Here is a 22,126-nt window from a genome sequence, read left to right on the forward strand (position 1 = left end):
GCAACATCCAGACGTGTGTGATTGTCACAACATCCTGCTCACACATAAACTAAATGGCTGATGTGACACCAAGGGCTGCAATTAAAGTGTAACTCTGGCGTAAATTGAGCCCACGTTCTTTTTCGGCATGAATATACGTCAAATAAGCCACCGAGACAGTTTTTATTTTAGTTTAAACACATATTAACAGGGAAATCAACATGGCTAACACTGAGTAGCTCAGCAGGCAGAGCGCTGAACCACCCAAACATCTTTTTTTAACCACTAAAACTGCTCAAATAGTAGCATGATAAGAGTCCCTACACATAAATGAAGCACAATCAACAGTTAGTGAACCAAGAGTTTATTAAAAAAGACTGTTTTACGATGCTTGAAGCCTTAGCAACCGGCTGGTCCATATTGACAGGCAGTTAAAACAAGTCGATAACTGAACAAACTTTTTTTAATAAACTCAGGGTTCGCTAACTACGTTGGTGCTTAGTTTTATGTTTAGGGACTGTAGTCATGCTTATAATAAGTTAAGTAATTAGTATGTTTTTATTAAACAGGACTAAAGACGTCTGTAGCCGTGCTAGCTTCTCCGTTAGGAATGTTGGGTCATGACCCAAAGAACGAGGTCACGGGTACAAGCGGCCGAAATGGGTTTTCTCAGGAGGGGGGCTGGAGTCTCCCTTAGAGAGAGGGGGAGAAGTTCAGCCACTCGTGAGGAACTCGGAGTAGAGCTGCTGCTCCTTTGCGTTGAAAGGAGCCAGTTGAGGTGGTTCAGGATCATCTAGTAAGGATGAACCCTGGGCGCCTCCCTAGGGAGGTGTTCCAGGCACGTCCAGCTGGGAGGAGGCCTCGGGGAAGACCCAGGACCAGGTGGAGAGATTATATCTCCACACAGGCCTGGGAACGCCTCAGGATCCCCCAGTTAGAGCTGGTTAATGTGGCCCGGGAAAGGGAAGTTTGGGGTCCCCTGCTAAAGCTGCTGCCCCTGCGACCTGACCCCTGATAAGAGGCTAAAGATGAGATGATCACCGTTGTAATTAAGCGTGTTAGAGTATCAGGGAACACAAACTACAGCTGATGGGAATGTCATTAGTTCTGCATATATTTATTCATGAACCAAAGTTTAAAATGTTGACAGAGGGTCGTCCTCATGTCCCCAGGGTCCGAACATAATAGAAGATCAGTAAGAGCTATTTTTTTTAAATGATCTTTCCTGCAAATTTGAGACATTTCCCTCCTCACAGCCATGACGCCAGCATTTAAACAACACGTTACTGTTGTTAATAAAGGACATGTTTTATTTGGGATCAAGCAGATGACTACATTTTCATGAAAAGAAATTAAAACAAAGGATACATTAAATACTTTTCTGCGGTTGATGAAAAGATTTTTGTTCTCAAGTCAGGTGATAAAAGTCCAGCACGTAACTACGGGAAAAGGAAATAGTTAGTAAATATTAAATACAAATCAACCACAGCGGAGTCCTCCCTCAGACACGGAGGATGAAGGCGGAGCAGAGGACGAAATAGCTCAAATAAAACCTCGAAACACAGAAATTAAACTGAGCGGGAGTCGAGACGAGAGCGCGGCTGCATAGGGAGACGTTAGTTTTCTTCTGAAATGCAATGACATCAATTATTCAAGTGTTCTCAAACTGAAATGATAAGAAAAACTACAGCTGAGCCCTTTTTTCTCTCCGTTAAACTCAGAACGCGACGGAGAAGCTTCAGTTCCTGCGGCTCCGGAAGGAAGAAATCAAAAACCAGCCCAAGAGATTTTTAAACCCTTTTGTTCTACGACATAAAATAAGTAAATAAATACCCCGCTTGTGAATTTTGAAGCTTTTTACACGTCTTTAAAAAAAGGCGATTGCTAACAGGTCTTCTTCCCGCCGAACACGCATGATCAGTGGGTGTTGACGCCAACGAATATCCCAAATATCCGCTGTAGATGTGTGCAGACGCTGAAAAGAACGGTCTTCGGGTCGGCCCTCGGAAAGGAGCGTCACACTCTCCGACCCAGGCCCATTGTCTCTGTTTGCATGCTAACGAGCTAGCTTGTGTGTGATGCTGCTAACAACAATACGCACGTTCTACGTCACGTTTAGTGGAGAAAACTAACAGGATAGAAGCAGAATTCGTGCCATGCGGATAATGTCTCTGTTGACCAGAGACGTAGAGTGCTTCTGCTGTTGCTACACTACTCTGGAGGAACCAGATGGTACGCATGCGCCAAATAGAATAAAAAGTCGTCATACCCTCGAGGATAGTCTTTACTGTGATGCTACTGAAGACTTCGACAGCCACGCAGATGTGTGAGCAGACTTGGCTAACTAGCTTATAGCTGAAAGTTTATACGACTTAAAGCTGCAGTCGGCAAAGTCTGGCAGATCGAAGGGACTCTGATTTTGAATGTTTACAACTCTCACGCACTTCCTCGGCTCCCTTCTATCAAGTGCTCGTCAGTGCACCAGATTCCTGTGTATGCGCCCGTTTCCTCAGCATCGATCAACAGGATGGGGTACAGGCTACACACCAATTAGATAGCAATTGCTAACATCATTGGGGCGGAGGGGATGGGCTGGTGTTCTGTGGCGTGTGCACGAACTGTGATTGACGGCTCTCACACAGCCTGTGCTGAGTGGACCAGAAGTACCGGGCGCGGTGGATTTTTGCTAAACAGATAACAGGCTTTAGGTGCAGGTATTTTTACGTTGTTCTATCGGAGCATAGTGTCGGTTTCAGTGGATGTGATCAAAAAAAAAACTTGCCGACTTCCCCTTTAACGGAGAGAGAAACGTGTAAAGCGGCCAGTGAAATGGTTTGTGATGGTGGAATTTAGACGCATATCTGCTCTCTGTGTGGTAATCTTTTCTGTGTGTGTGTGTGTGTGTGTGCTGCTACTGACCATATATCACAGATGTTGTTGAAGGTTTGACCCTATGGACTAACTTAGTGTTGCTGGAGGAGAGGTCCCTGGACGTGTGTCCTGAGCCTAAAGGTCAAAGAGGTCAAGAGGATGAAATGGTTTTTAACAAGTTATGTTTCAGATTGGAGCCAGAAAGTCTGGTGAACAACTTGCATGAGCACATATGGACATCACTTGTGTGTTATCTGGGTGAGATTTGCTTTGTATCTCCTGGTACTGAAATAAACGGCCATAACAGAGGATCCTGCGTCTGAGGAGATTCAATGAGAACCAATTAAAGTGCAATAAGAATCAACGCCGTCCTTAAACAACTTCTGCGCTGAGACCTAAGAAGACGAGTCCTGTCATGTCCTGCCTCCTGCAGTGCGTGCAGGAGGAAGGACGTGACAGGGATTACATCTTGGTCACGTAGCCGCTCCGTAATTTGGTCACAAACAACCAAGTGACGAAGGGAGAAGTCAGTTCGATCTCCGGTCAGACTCATTCTGACATTTGTGTTCTCACGTACAGCCCTGCTGGTTAATGTCTAGATAAGCTCACGTCCGCGGTGCACGTGTGAATGAGACCGTAGCTTAGCACAAAGCAGGGGGAGCGAGTGAGTTTTTCTTTTATATATGTGGACAGAGCAAGACTAGCTGCTTCCAGTCTTTATAGAGCGGCCTCAACATGAATTTCTGATGCATGTATTTCCTATGGCTAATAAAAATGATTTTCTGGTCCCGTTTGAATTGTGCCATGAATTTCACACATGTTGTTTGTGGTTTTTCATGCATAGAAAGCTACCAATTACGGCGTAGACGTTTGATAATGGTGGGTTTTGGTATGAGGCCGCTTTGTGAACTACGACTCTCGACACTAATGATGTACGTCACCACCCGCGCTCGGTCCTCTGGTACAGACTTGGTGAAATCTCTGCTCTGTTTTTTCCCAAGGGGAGGATAACAGGAAACAAAACACACCGCATCTCTGTCTGATCGGCACTTTGACTCGCTGTAACGAGTCAAAGTGCCGACGACGTGACGTCACGTACGCAACTTCACGTACGCAACTTCACGTACGCAACTTCACGTACGCAACTTCACGTACGCAACTTCACGTGTAGTCTTTCTCATTTTCTCTACAGCCTGAAACTGAACCGTTGCACCATAAACGGTCAAAATCTTGACATGAAAAATTATAATTTAAATCCACAAACAACATATTTCTAATTCGGGGCGTAAAACGACTGGGACCAGCAAAAAATTACATTATCTGCATTGAGACCCATCACTTTTTTGTGATCTCAGAGGTCCCATGGGGGTCTAGAGGAAGGGGCTGGAGTCCGCCACTCTATGCTAAGCTAAGCTAATTGTTTCCTGGCTCCAGATTATTTTTGTGACCGTTGCTGCCTGGTCGGGTCGACAGCACTTTGATCAATGCAGGATCTTTTTAAAATAAATTTGGTTTGATATTTAGCTTTATCTTCTTCCACGTTGCCCCAATTTTTTTTTCTGAATGTCCCAGCGGACATGAATTCCTCTCTGCCAGATGTCGAGGAAGCACATCTTCGTTAGCGCAGAGCTACGTCAGCAAGAAGCTGCTTCAGCAATAACCTCTGTGTGTGAGAAAGAGCCGCATTTCTGCTTCACATGGCCGAGTCACAATAGGATCACACTGAAGAGCGTCCTCCTGGGTATCACTGCTATAATATACTGTATACACTATATAAGAATTATAAAAAGGTAACCGGTGGTTTTGAGAATGGTTAATGGTTGAAAATGTAATAGTTTTTTCAACTTGTAGGTTTTTTACTGGATTGATCGATCACTGTTAAGATGAGAGTCATCTGCAGAGTTTGTTCTTCAATAAATAGATTCAGTGAGGTGTGTGTGTGTGTGTGTAGGTGTTTGTGTGTGTGTGTGTGTGTGTTTGTCCTGACATTCGGTTACTTAAAGGGTGCAGTAGTCGTAAAAATCCTCCTGCTTTTCAGATGAGAAGACGGAGATCAGTCTCATCTCTGTGGCTCCGGAGCAGTCTGTTCGTCTCAGCTTTGCAAAAAACAAAAAACAAAAGTGCTAGCAGCATCAGACAACTACAAAGCTGTCTCATTCACGGGTTGTATCTTATGTAAACTAAACTTCAGGATACAGGAAATAAGTGCCATGTGATTGTACGCCTTAATGAACTCCTAAAGGCTTGTTTCACAGCGCCGAATCAGATCGGATGTAAATAGTGTCGGCAGTGAAGAACTGATCCGGAAACCAATCTGGATTCCAAAAGCGCCGAACTAAAAAAACGAAACACTCCACAGCTCCTTTCAGGAAAAACAAAAAAAAGGAAAGTAGCTTTTATGATTCGGCCTCAAAGTAAAAGTGAAAGAGTGAGATCAGCGCCTCACAGTGGAATATCTTACAGCGTACACACTAAAGGTAAAGGCCCTCTCAGTGCAGATCTGTGTGCCGGTCCGTACATTTGGACGATTCTCATTTCTCCCACGGGTCAGTTTAAGACTTTGGTTTAAGGATTACGATGTAAGTCAAGGAGATTCCTACGTTTTTATAGATTTGGAGCTACTTTTAGAGCTAAAATGCTTGTGAATTACCATATCTTATAAAGTTAGGACCCCTTAAATTAGGAGTGAAACGCCCCTTATTTCTAAGAGTTACTTCTATATCATCAAGTTAAGACCTACTCTTAGCCTTAACATCTTTTGTGCATACGGCCCCTGACAAGGATATGTATGTGTGAACAGCAGGCACATCTATCAGAGGTGTGTGTGTGTCTGTGTGTCGGGTATTTACAGCCTACACTAACAACATGTAATATGTATAGTGAATGGCACGGCGCTCCTTTTGTTTTCGGCAGTGAGAATGAAGTGTTCATGCGTTTGTCCTCGTGTCTACGCGTCTTCATGCAGGATTCTGCCTCTCATTGTGTGTGTGTGTGTGCGTGTGTGTGCGTGTGTGTGTGCGTGCGTGTGTGTTATTTCCCACTCAGTGTTTTTTGGCTACAACTTCAGTAGCCTGGGTGCAGTTTATCCTGCCGAACCCCGGGAGCGTGACGCGTCCGTTGGCGTAGATGTCGCGGTCGGACCCCTGGTTCATCCGTTTGACCAGGTTCTTCTCGTACAGCAGGGGGTGGTAGGCGCCGAGCGTGCAGGCGGCGTCGTAGAAACGCTGGTAGTAGTGGCAGAGCTCCGTCTTCCTGCGCGACGGCAGGAACTCGTAAACGTGCACCACCTCGCACAGTGACATCATCAGGACAGTTCCTGGGCGGGACGCAAGAACAGTTTTCAGTAAGGTATAGTACTTTTTACTGTCCTCTACTGCATCTCTCTACCCTCCTCTACTGTGTTTCTTTCCCTTTCACCAAGTGTTATATGTTTCATACCAAGCAGGCCGGAGGAGGGCGGGTTCTTCTGGATGGGCTCAGCCATGTTGTCTTGTATTCGTTGCCAGACCTGCCACGCAAAGCGAGGATGCAGGATGTAGAAGGGCTGCATGGGGTGAAGCCTTCTGTATCTCTGGTACTGGGTGAAGATGGGGTAGTCGGTCCTGTTGTACCACTGTATGTGAGGGGACACACAGTACTATTAGGGCTTCTGTTAAAAACACTGTACTTTACTGTAGGCTTCTTTTCTGGGAACAATAGCGATTATAATAGTAGAAATCATAATAACAGCGATCATAATATTAGTGATCACAATGATAATAGTAGTAATAATAATAGCGATCATGTTAATAGTGATCATGATTCTAGCGGTCATAATAAGTGAAAATAATAATAGTGGTCATGATCTCATCTCATCTCATCTTCAACAGCTTATCCTGGGTCGGGTCGCGGGGGCAGCAGCTTTAGCAGGGGACCCCAAACTTCCCTTTCCTGGGCCACATTAACCAGCTCTAACTGGGGGATCCTGAGGCGTTCCCAGGCCAGTGTGGAGATTTAATCTCTCCCCTTGGTCCTGGGTCCTTCCCCAAGGCCTCCTCCCAGCTGGATGTGCCTGGAACACCTCCCTAGGGAGGCGCCCAGGGTTCATCCTTACTAGATGATCCTGAACCACCTCAACTGGCTCCATTCAACGCAAAGGAGCAGCGGCTCTACTCCGAGTTCCTCACGGATGCTGAACTTCTCCCCCTCTCTCTACGGGAGACTCCAGCCCCCCTCCTGAGGAAACACATTTTGGCTGCTTGTACCCGCGACCTCGTTCTTTCGGTCCTGACCCAGCTTTCAGGACCACAGGTGAGGGTAGGAAAGAAGATTGACCGGTAGATTGAGAGCTTTGCCTTCCGGCTCAGCTCTCTTTTCCTCACAACGGTGCGGTAGAGCGACTGCAACACCGCCCCCGCTGCTCCGATTCTCCGGCCAAACTCACGCTCCATCGTCCCCTCACTCGTGAACATGATCCCGAGGTACTTGAACTCCTTTACTTGGGGTAAGGACTCATTCCCTACCTGGGGTAAGCAATCCACCAGTTTCCTGCTGAGAGCCATGGCCTCAGATTTAGAGGTGCTGATCCTCATCCCAGCCCTTTCAAACTCAAGTGGTCATTTTAATAGCGGTCATAATAAGTCACAATAGTAGGGGAACCTCACCTGAGTGAGGTCAGCAGAGAAGGGGGCCGGGTCCCAGGCCACCAGAGCACCAGAGCTGTACAGAGAACTGGACAGGAAGCGATGGTCATCAGACGCCATCACCTATAACACATGTACACATTAATTTAAAAACAAAGCGCAGTTATCCATTTTCATCTTAACATATAATCTTTAATAAACCCAGCGTTTATTGATAGTTATAGCTGGTCACCGTGTTCACCTGTGAGTTGATGAGGCGGATCGTGGTTTTAGAACCGACGTCCTTCTCGTAGCCGGTGGTCGGCGCAGCGTTGAAGCGCAGCACAGCATCGTGAGAGTCTGTAATATAAAAATAGTTCAATTTTTTTTAGAAGAAGTGAAGCTTTTCTGTTTCTACGTCTGAAAATAGAAAACAAAAGCAGAAACATGCCGTATGAGTGTAGACGCCCGGGTGTTTCTCAGAAAAGTCCTTTCAATCACAAAACAAATGAAAGAGTTCTATAAAACGTGATGATGATGAAATGATCTCACCTATCGCTTTGCCGAGTCCAGAGTAGCGGAGCGACCCTGCAGACGACACCACAGCGCAGCTCCGGTACGGCCCGAGGTCAGAGGTCAGCTGATTCGGCGGCAGCTGGGTGGCCCAGGGCAGCGAGGAGAAGGGCTGGAGGTCAGAGGTCAAAGTGGTGACCTCTACGTTGTCCTTCATTTGGCAGAGAAGCATGGCACGGCTCAGCTTGGGCCTGCTGGACACACCGCCAGGACCGGAGAACTCCACTCCGTACTTATTCATCGCCTAGAGAAGAAGAGACAATTTCTAGTTGAAGCAATCTCAGAATTCTGATGAAATTATGATTATGACTAGTTTAAATTTAAGGAGTAAGACTGAATTTTGTGATTACAATCAAAAGACTTCTGTCTCACCTGGTAATTCTGCACCACCTTCCTCAGTCTGTTTCCCAGCATGCTACTGGACATCTCGTCATCCCACACCTCTCCCAAAGGCCCGTGAGGCCCGAAGAACTCCGCGTCCCCCCCTCTTCCACTCAGCTCCCCCCTCCGCCGGCCTCCGAACAGGGTCTCCAGCGCACGCGTGAAGGGCCGCGGTAGCAGCCGACTGAAGAACCCAGAGGGCTCGCGCTCTCTCGGCTTCCGCTTTGGCGACGAGTCCGCGGCCTCGTGGGTGTGGTTTGGAGACGCGAGGACTGGGATTGGGCGGTGAGGATCACCTGGGACAACACCTGGGAGCTTCTGGGGGTCGATGTACATGGGCTTGGCCCCGCCTCGCAGCACCTGTGGGAGTCAGAGACGATGACGTCCAAGTTTTGAAACATTGGTACTTGTTTTAAAACGATGCATTCTCGATTTCACACAAAACAAAAGCATCTTCTCATCTCTACCCGGCGACTGACCTTGATGACGGAGTGCGCACGAGGCTGAGCGCGGGTTCGCGCCCGTACCCCGAAGATGGCGTCGGTGACGGGCACGCTGTTCTCAGCACAGATGGCGTAGAGCAGAGCCATGGAGATGCAGAAGAAGGCCATGCAGAGAACTCCACGGCGAGCCCGACGCCTCAGACGCCACAGCAGGCTGACTCTGTCCATCGCCGCCCCGGGGATCTGCAGAGGACTTTCAGTTTACTGCCCGGCAACAGACAACCGACGCTTCAAGTGCTGATTTAATTGAGCATGAAAGGCCAAAAGTGTTTCACAAAAATGTGACTAACATGCAATTTGTTCTAGTTAATTCAAACGTGACGGTGCTGTTTATTTTTTGCCATGTTTTATCACATTCGAAATACATTTATTGACATTTAAACTAAAAGAAATTACAAAATAATGTACAAATAAAAATATTAATCCATCCATAAATGGGCACATGAGGGGAGCAAATGTGTCTCATAATTACTAAATGAAACAGGAACTCAGCAGAAAACATATTTATCGACTGTTTCATGTTTGTTTTTTTAATAAATCTTTTTTTATTTGACCTGTTTAATGAAGGTTTAATATATGAATATGTATATTCTTCATAATGTCATGTTTTTTATTAATGTATTTTAATTTTAATTAATTATTTTAATGTCAAGTCATGGAATATTAAACAAAAAAATACAACATCATATAAAAATAGAGCCAAGAGTACCCAAATAAATAAAACTATTTGAAAACGCAGTTTAAAAAAAAAGAAGTAATGGTTTTAATCAGGCGTTTGCATTTTTCTTTTTTCCTTCAGTGTTTCTGTCACGTCTGTGTCACGCTCATAAAACAAATCAATCATTACCACAGATCCGACCCATTCATTAATGGATCAATATATTTAGATTAAAATGACCTTTTTTCATAATTCTCCTGTTTATTTCTCATTTAAATGACAATTAACTCAACACTGGATGACTTCACTGTGTGAAATTGTTGTATTTTTCCATCAAAACTGCAGTTTCATGTTTTAAATTCCATTATTTATTTTGTTGTTTATAAGAAATTATATATTTTAAACCTCATCAATAATCATTTTTATTTAAAAAAATCTTTTTTTGAATTTGGCCGATTTATGAGTTAATTTATTGCAAAATATTAAATTATTTATTTTTGTCCTTTTAGATATCACTGAATAAAATATCATTATTTGTAATTCATTTATTATGTCCCCTTGCGTCGTCATAGCAACCACAGACTTTATCTCATCTCCATCTTTGGATCAGAGTGAGAAAATATTTTGTTTGTAATTTGAAATGAACCTTTAATGTTTATGAGTTACATCATCACTCAAAAATAGGTTTTGAGTCTTTTCCTCTGAATACTATAAGTGAGTGAGTGAAACAGCAAAGAAGAATGAGGTCACGGGAGCGAGCATGACGCCATAAGTGCCCCGGGCGATGAGTGAAATCAGGAGGAAAGAGCAGCGAGGAGGAGGAGGAGGAGGAAAGAGCAGCGAGGAGGAGGAGGAATAGGAGGAGGAAAGAGCAGCAAGAGGAGGAGGAGGAGGAGGAGGAGGAGGAAAGAACAGCGAGGAGGAGGAGGAGGAGGAGGAGGAAAGAGCAGCGAGGAGGAGGAGGAGGAGGAGGAGGAAAGAGCAGCGAGGAGGAGGAGGAGGAGGAGGAGGAAAGAGCAGCGAGGAGGAGGAAAGAGCAGCGAGGAGGAGGAGGAGGAAAGAGCAGCGAGGAGGAGGAGGAGGAGGAAAGAGCAGCGAGGAGGAGGGGGAGGAGGAGGAAAGAGCAGCGAGGAGGAGGAGGAGGAGGAGGAAGAGGGGGAGGAGGAGGAAAGAGCAGCGAGGAGGAGGAGGAGGAGGAAAGAGCAGCGAGGAGGAGGGGGAGGAGGAGGAGGAAAGAGCAGCGAGGAGGAGGAGGAGGAGGAGGAAGAGGGGGAGGAGGAGGAGGATGCTTGATTCATCAGAGGACAGGCCGAGAGGAAGAAACACAGAGAGGGGGATGTTTTAAAAGTCAGCTACAGAAATTGGCGATGGCCCTTTTATCCCACGAGGCTTTTACAGCCCACCGTTCATCAGACACATTTAATGGGAGTAAATGAGGCTGTTTTTTGGATCCGTCAGATCCACCGCACGTGCAAACGCCCTCTTTATAAACCCATGGAATCACTTTGTCTTCGGCAAATAGCACTTCACAACGAGGTAAAAGGCCAGAGATGCAGCATTTATAGTTTGATTTCATAACTTTCATTAACGCCGACCTTCACAGCAGATTGGGTAAAAATAATAATAATAATAATAATAATAATAATAATAATATTCAGGTGGATGATGAGGGGGAGGGGAATGAAATAAGATGAGGACAGAGGAATAATTGATAAAAAAATACAGGAATAAGTAAATAAATGCATGAATTAATTAATAAATAAACAAATTAATAAATAAATGCATGGATAAATTAATAAAGGCATAAATTAATAAATGCATAAATAAATAAATAAATAAATGCATGCATAACTAAATGCATCAATAAATATATTAATAAATAAACAAATGCATGGATAAATAAATACATGGATAAATAAATACATGCATTAATAATTTAATAAATAAATGAATAAATAAACAAATAAATGCAGGAGAACAAAATGAAGCAATAAATGTAAAGTATTTATTTATTCTTTTATTTAATTATTTAAACCTTTATTCATGCATTTATTTATTCATGCATTTATTTATTCCTGTATTTATACATTTATTTATGCATTTATGAATTTATTTATGCATTTATGTATTTATTTATTGAGACTTAAATCGTGTTTCGTCCTCCATTGCATGATGATTTTTATTTTGGATGACTCGATGTGCAAATACCTTAAGAGAAAGATTAAAAAAGGAGTGACATCATAAGGTCATATTAACGACTAATCTCATGTTGATCTGAGACATCATTCATTCATCTTCAACCGTTTGTCCCCATCGGGGTCACGGGGGGCTGGAGCCGATCCCAGCTGACAACCACCATCATCTTCAGGCCTCGCCAACAGTCCGGGGATTGATTGATTTATTATCCCTGTGGCTGAGCTGAAGAATAATGAGGCTCAGTCTCACAACAAAAAACACCAAAAACAGTCACAACACAATGAAATGTAACGACTGAGCCGAAATAAATCCCTGCAGGGAGGAACTAGGGTCGACCATGACTCAGCGTTTACTGCAGCAGGTAGAAAAACGCTCCCTCAAATACTCGGTGATTCATTTCACCTAAAATAATTATGAAATATGTTTTTATTCATTCATGACACATGGTTGTTTATGGCATCTTACATCTAGTGCAGGGGTCTGCAACCTTTACTATCAAAAGAGCCATTTTTCCCCCTCTTCACCAAGTGAAATTTGTCTGGAGCCGCAAAACATATTTAATGTCAAAGCCTATAAAGTTGTATATATAGTAATATAATATAATTAATTTTGTTGCATTCATGAAATTATAGAAGAAAAATAAAGAAAACTGTTTCGTTCCTATTACTTTTATGATTATTATTACCTGTTATTAAAAAAATGTTGTTTGCTAATTTCTCAACACATATCAAGCAAACAGGTAAGCCATCAATGTTGGCAGTGAAGGCAAATTGATGTCTCCTGACAGTGCAGGTCATAAACTCAAGATTAGCACTCAAGAAAGGTGCTGAGCGACAGCGGTAGCATGTGACGCATATTTTAGTTTCACAATATTTTTTTTGAATTACCTTGAACTCCAAGATAACAGGGGCTCCCTTTGAAAGAGTGTGTGCAAAACACACATTATTTTTTTCCATGGGTTATTTTTTGGCAAAGCTACAGGAGCCACTGAAAAGGGAGTGAAGAGCCGCATGAGGCCCAAGAGCCGCAGGTTGCAGACCCCTGATCCAGTGAAACTCTCTTTCTCTATTCAGGAACATCTCCATCTTAGACGCCGTAGCAATGTCAGAGTATAAGTAAGGGTCAGCCCAACAGCTGGTTATAATGCAACACGTACGGACGCCGACCGCCATTAAACTCAACAAAAGAAGACATGGATGAGGCTTGGCTGAATGTACATGAACGTGACAGAAGATCTTGTGTTTTTTCAGGAAAATAAGGCTGTTTTTGTCCCTTGCTCATGTTCCTGTGACGGTCTTGTGATGCTTCTTTGTTATCAAATCAGCCGTGAATGCACTGCTCTGAACGCTAAACCGGAAACATCCACATCCTCAAATACTTCAACAGTGACGTCTTGTGTCTGCTTTGTTTGGCCCCAGCGAAAGCGTCTTTTCCACAGACAGACGCCGTGACCCCCTATGTCACTGCTTTCTTTCAAAACACAGAGCCGTACTGGCGTTTTACCCCGAGAGCGTCTCCGGGTCTTGAGGTGAGGAAATTGGCGGTTCAGATATCCCATGCTCCCATTCATGACCTCTGAAGATCTCAGGGAAAGACTGCACGAGTGAAAGGGGCTCGTCAAGTTGCCTACTTGGTGACTCCATGTTGTTTTTGGGAGTCCCACTGAGCCCTGTGGGTGAAGCAGCTCTTGGTCTGACCCCTCGCATGCAGCCCAATTGAGCTATTTCCCCTGAAAACACAGCGTCCAGAGTCAAAATAAACAGCATTGGAAGGCAGCAACTGATCAACTGAGAGGGGACCCAAGTGGTTCTGGGTCTGACTCTGGAGGGATTTACCCCATCTGGTCTTGGAAAACCTTGGGATGTCCCAGGAAGAACATTAAGAAGAACCCAATCAGAAAGAACGTCTTTGCTTCGCCTACTGCCACCAAGGATTCATGAAAGGGGTTGACTGGGAAACTGATGGAGTAACTCTTCCTCCGGTGCAGTAGGTGGCGCTACGCCAACGTACAGCTGGTCTGAATACGGCTTTTTACCCAGTTCACCGTTTTTCAAACTCACAACAACTTGGAAAGTGCAGAAAAAATGGGCGTCTTTTATACAGAATGACGTCAGAAATGCTTCCTCTTGGTAGTGATGTTAGTCGCCATGGTGAAGTCTTCAGTGGGTTCAAAGGTAAAGCAGGTCGTTCAGGTTGTTTTTTCGGCGCCATTACTTCCTGATCTTTTCTTTTTGCAGGTCAAAAACCACTGCAGCGGAGTGAGGAGGGGCAGTTATAACCTACGGAGCATGTGCAGATGCCTGATTTGATCATACTCCAAGAACGCGTATACATGCACGAATACTCTGGTCCCTAAAAGAGTAATCTAGATCTGTTAACCCGGGTATGAAAACTCAGATTTTACCCCTGCTATGGTGTTTACATGCTGTTCGATAAAGCAGAGTATTGCCTTAACTCGAATATAATCAGGTTTTTTAAAGTGCATTTAAACGCAGAGCAGAGTGTGACCCAGATAACAGTCAGAAAATGGTTGAATCTGAATATATTCAATACCCAACCCTGGATGGTGTATTAACACCACCCACATGTGCTCAGTTTCCCCTGCTGCTACACGACGAGGCCAAATGGACCAGAAGAAAGATAGCAATCAATTGAACCCATCACATACATCAGACCCCTATGTAACACAATTGTACACATGACTGCCCATTTGGCCGCATTCGAGAGCAGAGAACTTATAAAATCAATCTGTTCCTGCTGTGTTATTTCTATGTGTACAGCAGCTGGTTTCGCACACAGCCGGAGGCACAATAAGCTCCACTCTGTGCTGTCAGGCACATGAAGAACAACAGCAGTTTCATCTGAATAACCTTTCTCTAGCAAGAGTCATTTTATCTCAACATCTCGCGGGGGCAGCAGCTCCAGCAGGGGACACCAAACTTCCCTTTCCCGGGCCACATTAACCAGCTCTAACTGGGGGATCCCGAGGCGTTCCCAGGCCAGTGTGGAGATATAATCTCTCCACCTGGTCCTGGGTCTTCCCCGAGGCCTCCTCCCAGCTGGACGTGCCGGGAACACCTCCCTAGGGAGGCGCCCAGGGTTCATCCTTACCAGATGATCCTGAACCACCTCAACTGGCTCCTTTCAACGCAAAGGAACGGCGGCTCTACTCCGAGTTCCTGACGGATGAAGGAGTATTTTTTATAAATATTTGTTTGAGGTTGATCTGAGTGTGTTATGCCCAGTTCAGACCAAAGATTTGCGACAAGACAAAACCGCTTTAGAGCATTGCAGCGGTGTGATCTGAGCCGTCTCATCTGGACTCAAACCGGCTGATGTTGTCTCCTGAGACTCATCTCGTCAAATCGGCAGCAGCCGGTTTTAGAACATAAGACACGTAACGCGTTTCAACAGCCAATTAAGTCCGAGCAAAGTCCGCTGGTCAAGTCACTTACAAACTGTCAGCTGGTTGAAATGGCAGTTATGGACATAGGCGCAAGAGAGAGGGTCGAGAGAGAGGGTCGAACAAACTAGAGAATAAATGAAGAGAGGGAGCGCCGTAATCCAGAACAAAAACGAAATAAAACCTCGTTTTGGCTGTTTTCATAACTATAGACATGCAGCTGTAGCAAGTATCTCACTGTCTCCGTCCTCATTTATATTTTTATAATGCCACAAATTATATCCACCTACAAAAAAAAAGCCTGAAAAGTCGGATGTTAGAGAGGCGTTGCTATGGAGATGATTACCGTTTACCTCATTACTGTGTTTAGCATGAACATCCCACATTATAACAACATATATATATATAAATATATACTGTAAATATATATGACAGAAGGAAAGGAAAACTAAGGAAAAACATAATCGGTCCCTTTCACACTTCTGTGACACAACTAGCATTGAAATGCCAAAGTATACTTTGAACCAAGTATCGCACATAACTTGCCAAATTTACATCTCCAAACAAAAACTCTTAACTGATTTTTTTTTTTAATTAAAAAAGGGAGAAAAATCTCCAACAACAAACAAAACAAAGAGTTTGTCACAGGAACTTTTTAGGAATTTGTAATAGAAAACAAATGTTCATTCTGTCTTTTCTCTGTTATTGAAAAATCAAACTCCCTGGAGTCGGGTTCAGTGTGTGAGTCCACCACGAACCAGCACTTCCAGCTGAGATAAAGTATTGTGAGTGAAAAGATGGAAAATATTTCACCGATTCCCCTCGGGGAATAATAAAGAGGCTTTTTGGAAGAAACAGCTGCTTCCACTTTCATTTCAGCTGGGGGACGGCACTGTCTGCACACGGCACGGCAAACGCTTTTATCAACATGAGCAAAAATCTGTTCCCACTTTAGCTTTGTGTGTCTCTTTAAGCTGCTAAACGCTGTGGATCTCCCAACGCGGCTGCCACAGGATGTGACGCCTTGAATGAATGAATGAATGAATGAACGGCATGAACGGTTACATTACTGCAGCGCTGCAGAGCCTCACAACCTCAGACAGATGTTGTTGTCGCCCGGTATCTGCTTAAAGATGTCACCCTAAATCCCCTGCCTTCACACACGCACACGCGCGCACACACACACACACACACACACACACACACACACACACACACACACACACACAGACAGACAGACAGACAGACAGACAGCATGAGGCAGCTAGAAGTATGTGTGTGTATTAATCATGGATTTATTGAGCTATAAACTACTCAAGATTAAAAGGTAGGAGTGTGTGTGTGTTGCTGCAGAGAGAGTGAGTGTGTGTGTGTGTGTGTGTGTGTGTGTGTGTGTGAGAGAGTGAGATAGAGAGACAGTGTGTGTGTTAATCTGGCCTGGCGGAGCGAGAGAGAGTTGGATGGGTATGTATGTGTCAGCAGCAGCAGCAAAGCTCTGAATCAAACCACGCAGATGTTGATTGGTTGGTTGCTGTCGGCTACGGTGAGACGTTTATGCTTTCGTCCAATCAGAGAACCTAATCCATGCTGAATTCATGCCAAAAATCATAAATCAGGACAGAAAAATAAAAACAATAGAATCCAAGCAGCCCGGACTCTTAGCGTACTAACACGTGGGTGATTGGTGTCTTTGGTTTTGCAGATAATTGGCAATAAACCAAAAGTCTTGGACAAATTCAAACGTGACCTGCTGGTGGCCTGGAGTCATTAAGATTCAGCCTCTGGGGATAACGAATATCTGCACCCAATTCCAAGGCAATCTGTCAGAACAGTTGTGGACCAAAGTGGTGGACTGCCATCCCTGGAGCCAGAAGACGGGTCACAGTGAGGCGGCAGAGATGTCCTGACTTAGAGTCCCTGGTACGGTTTGAGCTCCACGGCTCGCTCCCTGTTTTGACTCAACGCCCTGAACGTCCTCCCAGCCGACTGTGTTTCCAAAGCATATCTCTCTGCATCCGAGTGTTATTAAATCTGCATAATTCATACGACCGTAGGTGTATCGGCCCAGTGAATTAATCATGACACACACAGTAACTGTTACTACTGTTGGAGCTGTGAGTCAGCAGCAGAAACACACATTTCTGACACCTGAGTTTTCAAAAACACTGGGAAAACAGTTTGTGCTAATGTACTTGTATATTATTGGAGTATTTGCATTTGTACTCCACTACATCTCAGAGGTAAATATTGCACTTTTTTCCTGCACTTAATTTGTCTCACAGTTTTAGGGACTTTTCAGGTGACAGTTTTTCATCCTCTTCCTGTCCGGTGAAAACCACGTGTCTCCAGATGTGTTGAATGTTTGTTTGTGGTAAACAGGAGGGTGAAGTGTTGCTTTATGTGTTGAGAACATTCTCCTCCTTTAAAAAGACTCTTGGATCACAAATAACGTCTTATTTTGAAGTGTATTTCAAGACTATAAGTCGTAGTGTTTCAAGACTAAACGTCGTAGTATTTCAAGACTAAAAGTCGTAGTTTTTCAAGACTAAAGTTCCCGATATTTCCAGACTATAAGTCGTAGTATTTTGAGACTTAAGTCGTAGTAATTAGAGACTAAAGTCGTAGTATTTCAAGACTAAAGTCATAGTAATTAGAGACTAAAGTCGTAGTATTTCAAGACTAAAGTCATAGTAATTAGAGACTAAAGTCGTAGTATTTCAAGACTAAAGTCATAGTATTTCAAGACTAAAGTCGTAGTATTTCAAGACTAAAGTCGTAGCATTTAGAGACTAAAGTTGTAGTATTTCAAGACTAAAGTCGTAGCATTTAGAGACTAAAGTTGTAGCATTTCAAGACTAAAGTCGTAGTATTTAGAGACTAAAGTCGTAATATTTCAAGACTAAAGTCGTAGCATTTCAAGACTAAAAGTCGTAGTATTACGAGACTTAAGTCGTAGTAATTAGAGACTAAAGTCGTAGTATTTCAAGACTTAAGTCGTAGTAATTAGAGACTAAAGTCGTAGTATTTCAAGACTTAAGTCGTAGCATTTCAAGACTAAAGTCGTAGTATTTTAAGACTAAAAGTTGTAACATTAGAGACTAAAGTCGTAGTAATTAGAGACTAAAGTCGCAGTATTTCGAGCCATAAGTCGTTAATTTTCAAGACTAGAAGTCGCAGTATTTTAAGACTAAAAGTCGTAGTAATTAGAGACTAAAGTCGCAGTATTTCGAGCCTTAAGTTGTTAATTTTCAAGACTAGAAGTCGCAGTATTTTGAAACTAAAAGTCGTAGTTTTTCCAGACTAAAAGTCGTAGTAATTAGAGACTTAAGTCGCAGTATTTTAAGACTAAAAGTCGTAGTAATTAGAGACTTAAGTCGTAGTATTTTGAGACTAGAAGTTGTAACATTAGAGACTTAAGTCGTAGTATTTTGAGATTATCATGTGTTGATGTTGAATGTTTGTAATGAACTGAAGGATGAAATGTTCCTTTATGTGGGGAAGAAATTCCCTTACTCCTTAAATAAACTAAATAAAGTCTCTAAAAAGCTTCCTGGATTAATAACAAAGCTGAAAACATGAAATGTGACTGTTTCTTTAGAGATACGTGGTTCTCACACATGAGGATCTTATAGAAAACGATGCATTGCTGTAGATTAAACTACCCAACACGATATAAAGGCGTTTAAACAAGCTCAACCTTGAACATTTACAGCAGGAAAACGCAACACACACATTAAAAGCTGCAGGAAGATTCATCAGATGATTTCACTGCACCAAACACACTTTACCTTAAGTGCTTTAGCTACATGTTTGCTGATAGTACTTGAACTTATGTACGGTTTTAAATGCAGGACTTCCACTTGTATTTCCCGGTGTGTGGTATTAGTGCTTTTATCTCACTAAAGCACCTGAATACTTCTATTACAGCGTGGTGACTTTACCTTGTAGCCCATGGTGGCGTGTGTGGTTCTGCACACTGCGTTGCTCGTTGTTGTTGCTTAGAAACGGGCTGCCACCTTCAGGTTCCTGCTCATCGCCTCTGCGGACAGAGATACGCACGCACGCACGCACACACACACACACACACACACACACACACACACACACACACACACACACACACACACACACACACACACACACACACACACACACACACACACACACACACACACACACACACACACACACACACACACACACACACACACACACACACACACACACACACACGACCTTTAGATAAAGACCTTTACAGTGACAGTCAACAACATACAGTATTATGTTAAGATTCTTACTTTAAAACAATTCTTGTCTCGTTGACCTTCTGACCTTCTGACCTTCTGATTCCTAAATTATCCTCGTAGCTGCAACACTTTGATTTTAACATTTACAGTAGACTTTTCTAATAAATCCCCACACCTGTGACTTATCGAATAACTCAAGACACAAACAAACTCTAAATTGTGTCCACTACGCCATTTTGCTCGCCAATAAAACAATAAACAGGGTTCATACGCCTTTCCCAAGGTCACATTTAAGCACTTTTCAAGCACCTTCAAGGTCCGTTTTCAAGGTTTTCCAGCACCTCACAGCTGTGGTAAATTACATTTATCTACGAGTACATACATATAGAAAATGATTATATCACTTTATTTAAAGAAATCACATTAAAAGAGACGGTACTTTGCTGTAAACACCTAAAATACTGTCTCATGACACCAGAAGGATGAGAAATTACATTAAACTTCCATTCTACAGCTAATGTTGTGAAAGAAATGCGGATTAATTGAATTGAATTGAATTGAATTGATACAACTTCAAGCATTTTCAAGCACTTTATCCAAAATTCAAGCACTTTTCAAATGTTGGAAACACAACATTATAATGAAAGTTGTTTTGTCACTAATCACCTTCCGCTTTAATTACTCGCAGAAATCAAAGGTATGAAGCGTGATAACACACAACGGTTGTCACAAAAAAGAGGAACAGATAAGGGGAAATTACTGTAAAAACCGTTTTATACTGCAATACAGAATTGTATTGCATGTATTGCACAGTTTACATAATAATTACTAAAATATAAAGATGTCTTTAATTGTCTTATTGTGTTTTTAATCAAATAAATAAGAAAAAAGAGGATACAATTTTGTGAAATAACTATAAAACAACTTTTAAAAACAATAATAATCAGTGTTTTAAACTGTAATATAAAATTGCACTGCACAGTTTTTGCACAATTTACGTAATAATTACTGAAATATATAGATGTCTTTAATTGTGTTATTGTGTTTTTAATCAAATATAAAAATAAATAAGAAAAAAGAGGAACAAATTATGGGAAATTACCATAAAATAACTAAACTAAACTAACTAAATACTAATAATTCAGTGTTTTATACAGTAATATAGAATTGCACTGCACAGTTTATATAATAATTACTAAAATATAAAGATGCCTTCAACTGTGTTATTGTGTTTTTAATCAAATATAAAAATAAATAATAAAAAATAGGAACAAATTAGGAGAAATTACCATAAAATAACTTAAAAAATAATAATAATTCTGAGTTTTATAAAGTAATATAGAACTGCATTGCAAAGCATGCACAGTTTTTATAATAATTCTTAAAATAAATAGGAAAAAAGAGGAACAAATTAAGGTAAATTACCATAAAATAACTTAACTAAACAAACTAAATAAATAATAATAATCAGTGTTTTATACTGTAATATAGAATTGCACTGCACAGTTTATATAATATTTATTAAAATATAAAGATGTCTTCAACTGTCTTATTGTGTTTTTAATCAAATAAAAACAAAATTAAAAATAACTAAACTAACTAAAAAGATAATAAATCAGTGTTTTATAATGTAATATAGAATTGCACTGAACAGTTTGCAAAATTTACATAATAATTACTAAAATATAAAGATGTCTTCAACTGTCTCATTGTGTTTTTAATCAATTGAAAAATAAATAATAAAAAATAGGAACAAATTAAGAGAAATTACTATAAAATAACTTAAAATAACAAAGTAAATACTATTAATTAACTTAAAAAAACAATAATAATTCAGAGTTTTAAACTGTAATACATAATTGCACTGCACAGTTTCCATAATAATAATAATAATAATAATAATAATAATAAAAATAAAAATAAAAATAAACCCACACAGGGACGCCAGATAAATGAAAGCCAGGCCATCACCGGAGATGCAAGTGAAGTAACCGTTACAGTTACCAACGGTTACCGGCGGGTGCGCTGATAAATATAAATAAATATAAATAAATATAAAGATGTTTGTTTATCTTTGTGTTGTTTATCGTTATTTTTCTGCTGTTATCACCTGCTAAATGATGCTCCGCCGTTACCAGCCCGCCAACCGCGCCGTCCCTCAGATCTGTCGTCGCCACGGTACCGAGGATCTGGCTGTTGTTCCCGCCGCCATGTTGTCCGTTAGCGTCGCGGTCCCGGTCCGGCCGCTGTTCCTCCGTCCGTTACGAGGCCGTTGTCGGTGTCCGGTGGCATTTGGAGAAGTACGAACCGGAGCACAGCGGGTCCTCCTCTCCTCTGAGACCGCACAGGCTGCGGCACCGAGCGGCGTCAAGGTCCCGAGCGGGAGGGCGGAAGCGTTTCCGTCCCGGTGAAGGGTTTCAAAATAAGAGCCGTGAGCAGTTTGAGATCTCAATAAATAAATACAGGAATAAATACAAAATAAAGGTATGAGATACAGAAAGCCTGTGAATGTTCTCATTTGTCCAGGTCATCGTTCTCCTCAAAGCAATTTCAGTCAAAAAAACGACAGTCGTTGAGTAGGGTGACCCCAACGACTGTCGTTCAGACTCAATAGAGCACTAACGAAGTCGAAACCAACTTCCCACCAACGTCTGTCACTCTAATGACGGGCGTGGGCACTTGGAGCACAAAGGGTGTCAGTGACATCATCGGCC

At 42.4% G+C, this 22,126-nt stretch overlaps 1 protein-coding gene across 1 annotated transcript; it reads right to left on the bottom strand.

The window, feature by feature from the left end:
• Nucleotides 1-5,878: 5,878 nt before the first annotated feature.
• st6gal1 (ST6 beta-galactosamide alpha-2,6-sialyltranferase 1) lies at nt 5,879-21,742 on the bottom strand. The gene is made up of 9 exons (XM_083927520.1): nt 21,523-21,742; nt 19,107-19,204; nt 8,885-9,091; nt 8,397-8,765; nt 8,004-8,268; nt 7,714-7,811; nt 7,494-7,595; nt 6,289-6,463; nt 5,879-6,166 (listed from the first exon to the last, which is right to left on the bottom strand). The coding sequence occupies exons 2-9, from the start codon at nt 19,116-19,118 to the stop codon at nt 5,892-5,894; spliced, it is 1,503 nt and encodes a 500-aa protein (XP_083783646.1). The 5' UTR covers nt 19,119-19,204; nt 21,523-21,742; the 3' UTR covers nt 5,879-5,891.
• Nucleotides 21,743-22,126: the final 384 nt, after the last annotated feature.

Source organism: Echiichthys vipera, assembly GCF_963691815.1.
Source record: "Echiichthys vipera genome assembly, chromosome: 14".
NCBI classification, from domain to species: Eukaryota; Metazoa; Chordata; class Actinopteri; order Perciformes; family Trachinidae; genus Echiichthys; species Echiichthys vipera.

Bases quoted from the DNA above. Each gene is read 5' to 3' on its own strand.
- st6gal1 (XM_083927520.1), bottom strand. The intron at 8,269-8,396 runs GTGAGACAGAAG...CTTCTTCTCTAG, and splicing joins AGGTGGTGCAGAATTACCAG to GCGATGAATAAGTACGGAGT. The intron at 6,464-7,493 runs GTGAGGTTCCCC...CCTCACATACAG, and splicing joins TCTCTGCTGACCTCACTCAG to TGGTACAACAGGACCGACTA.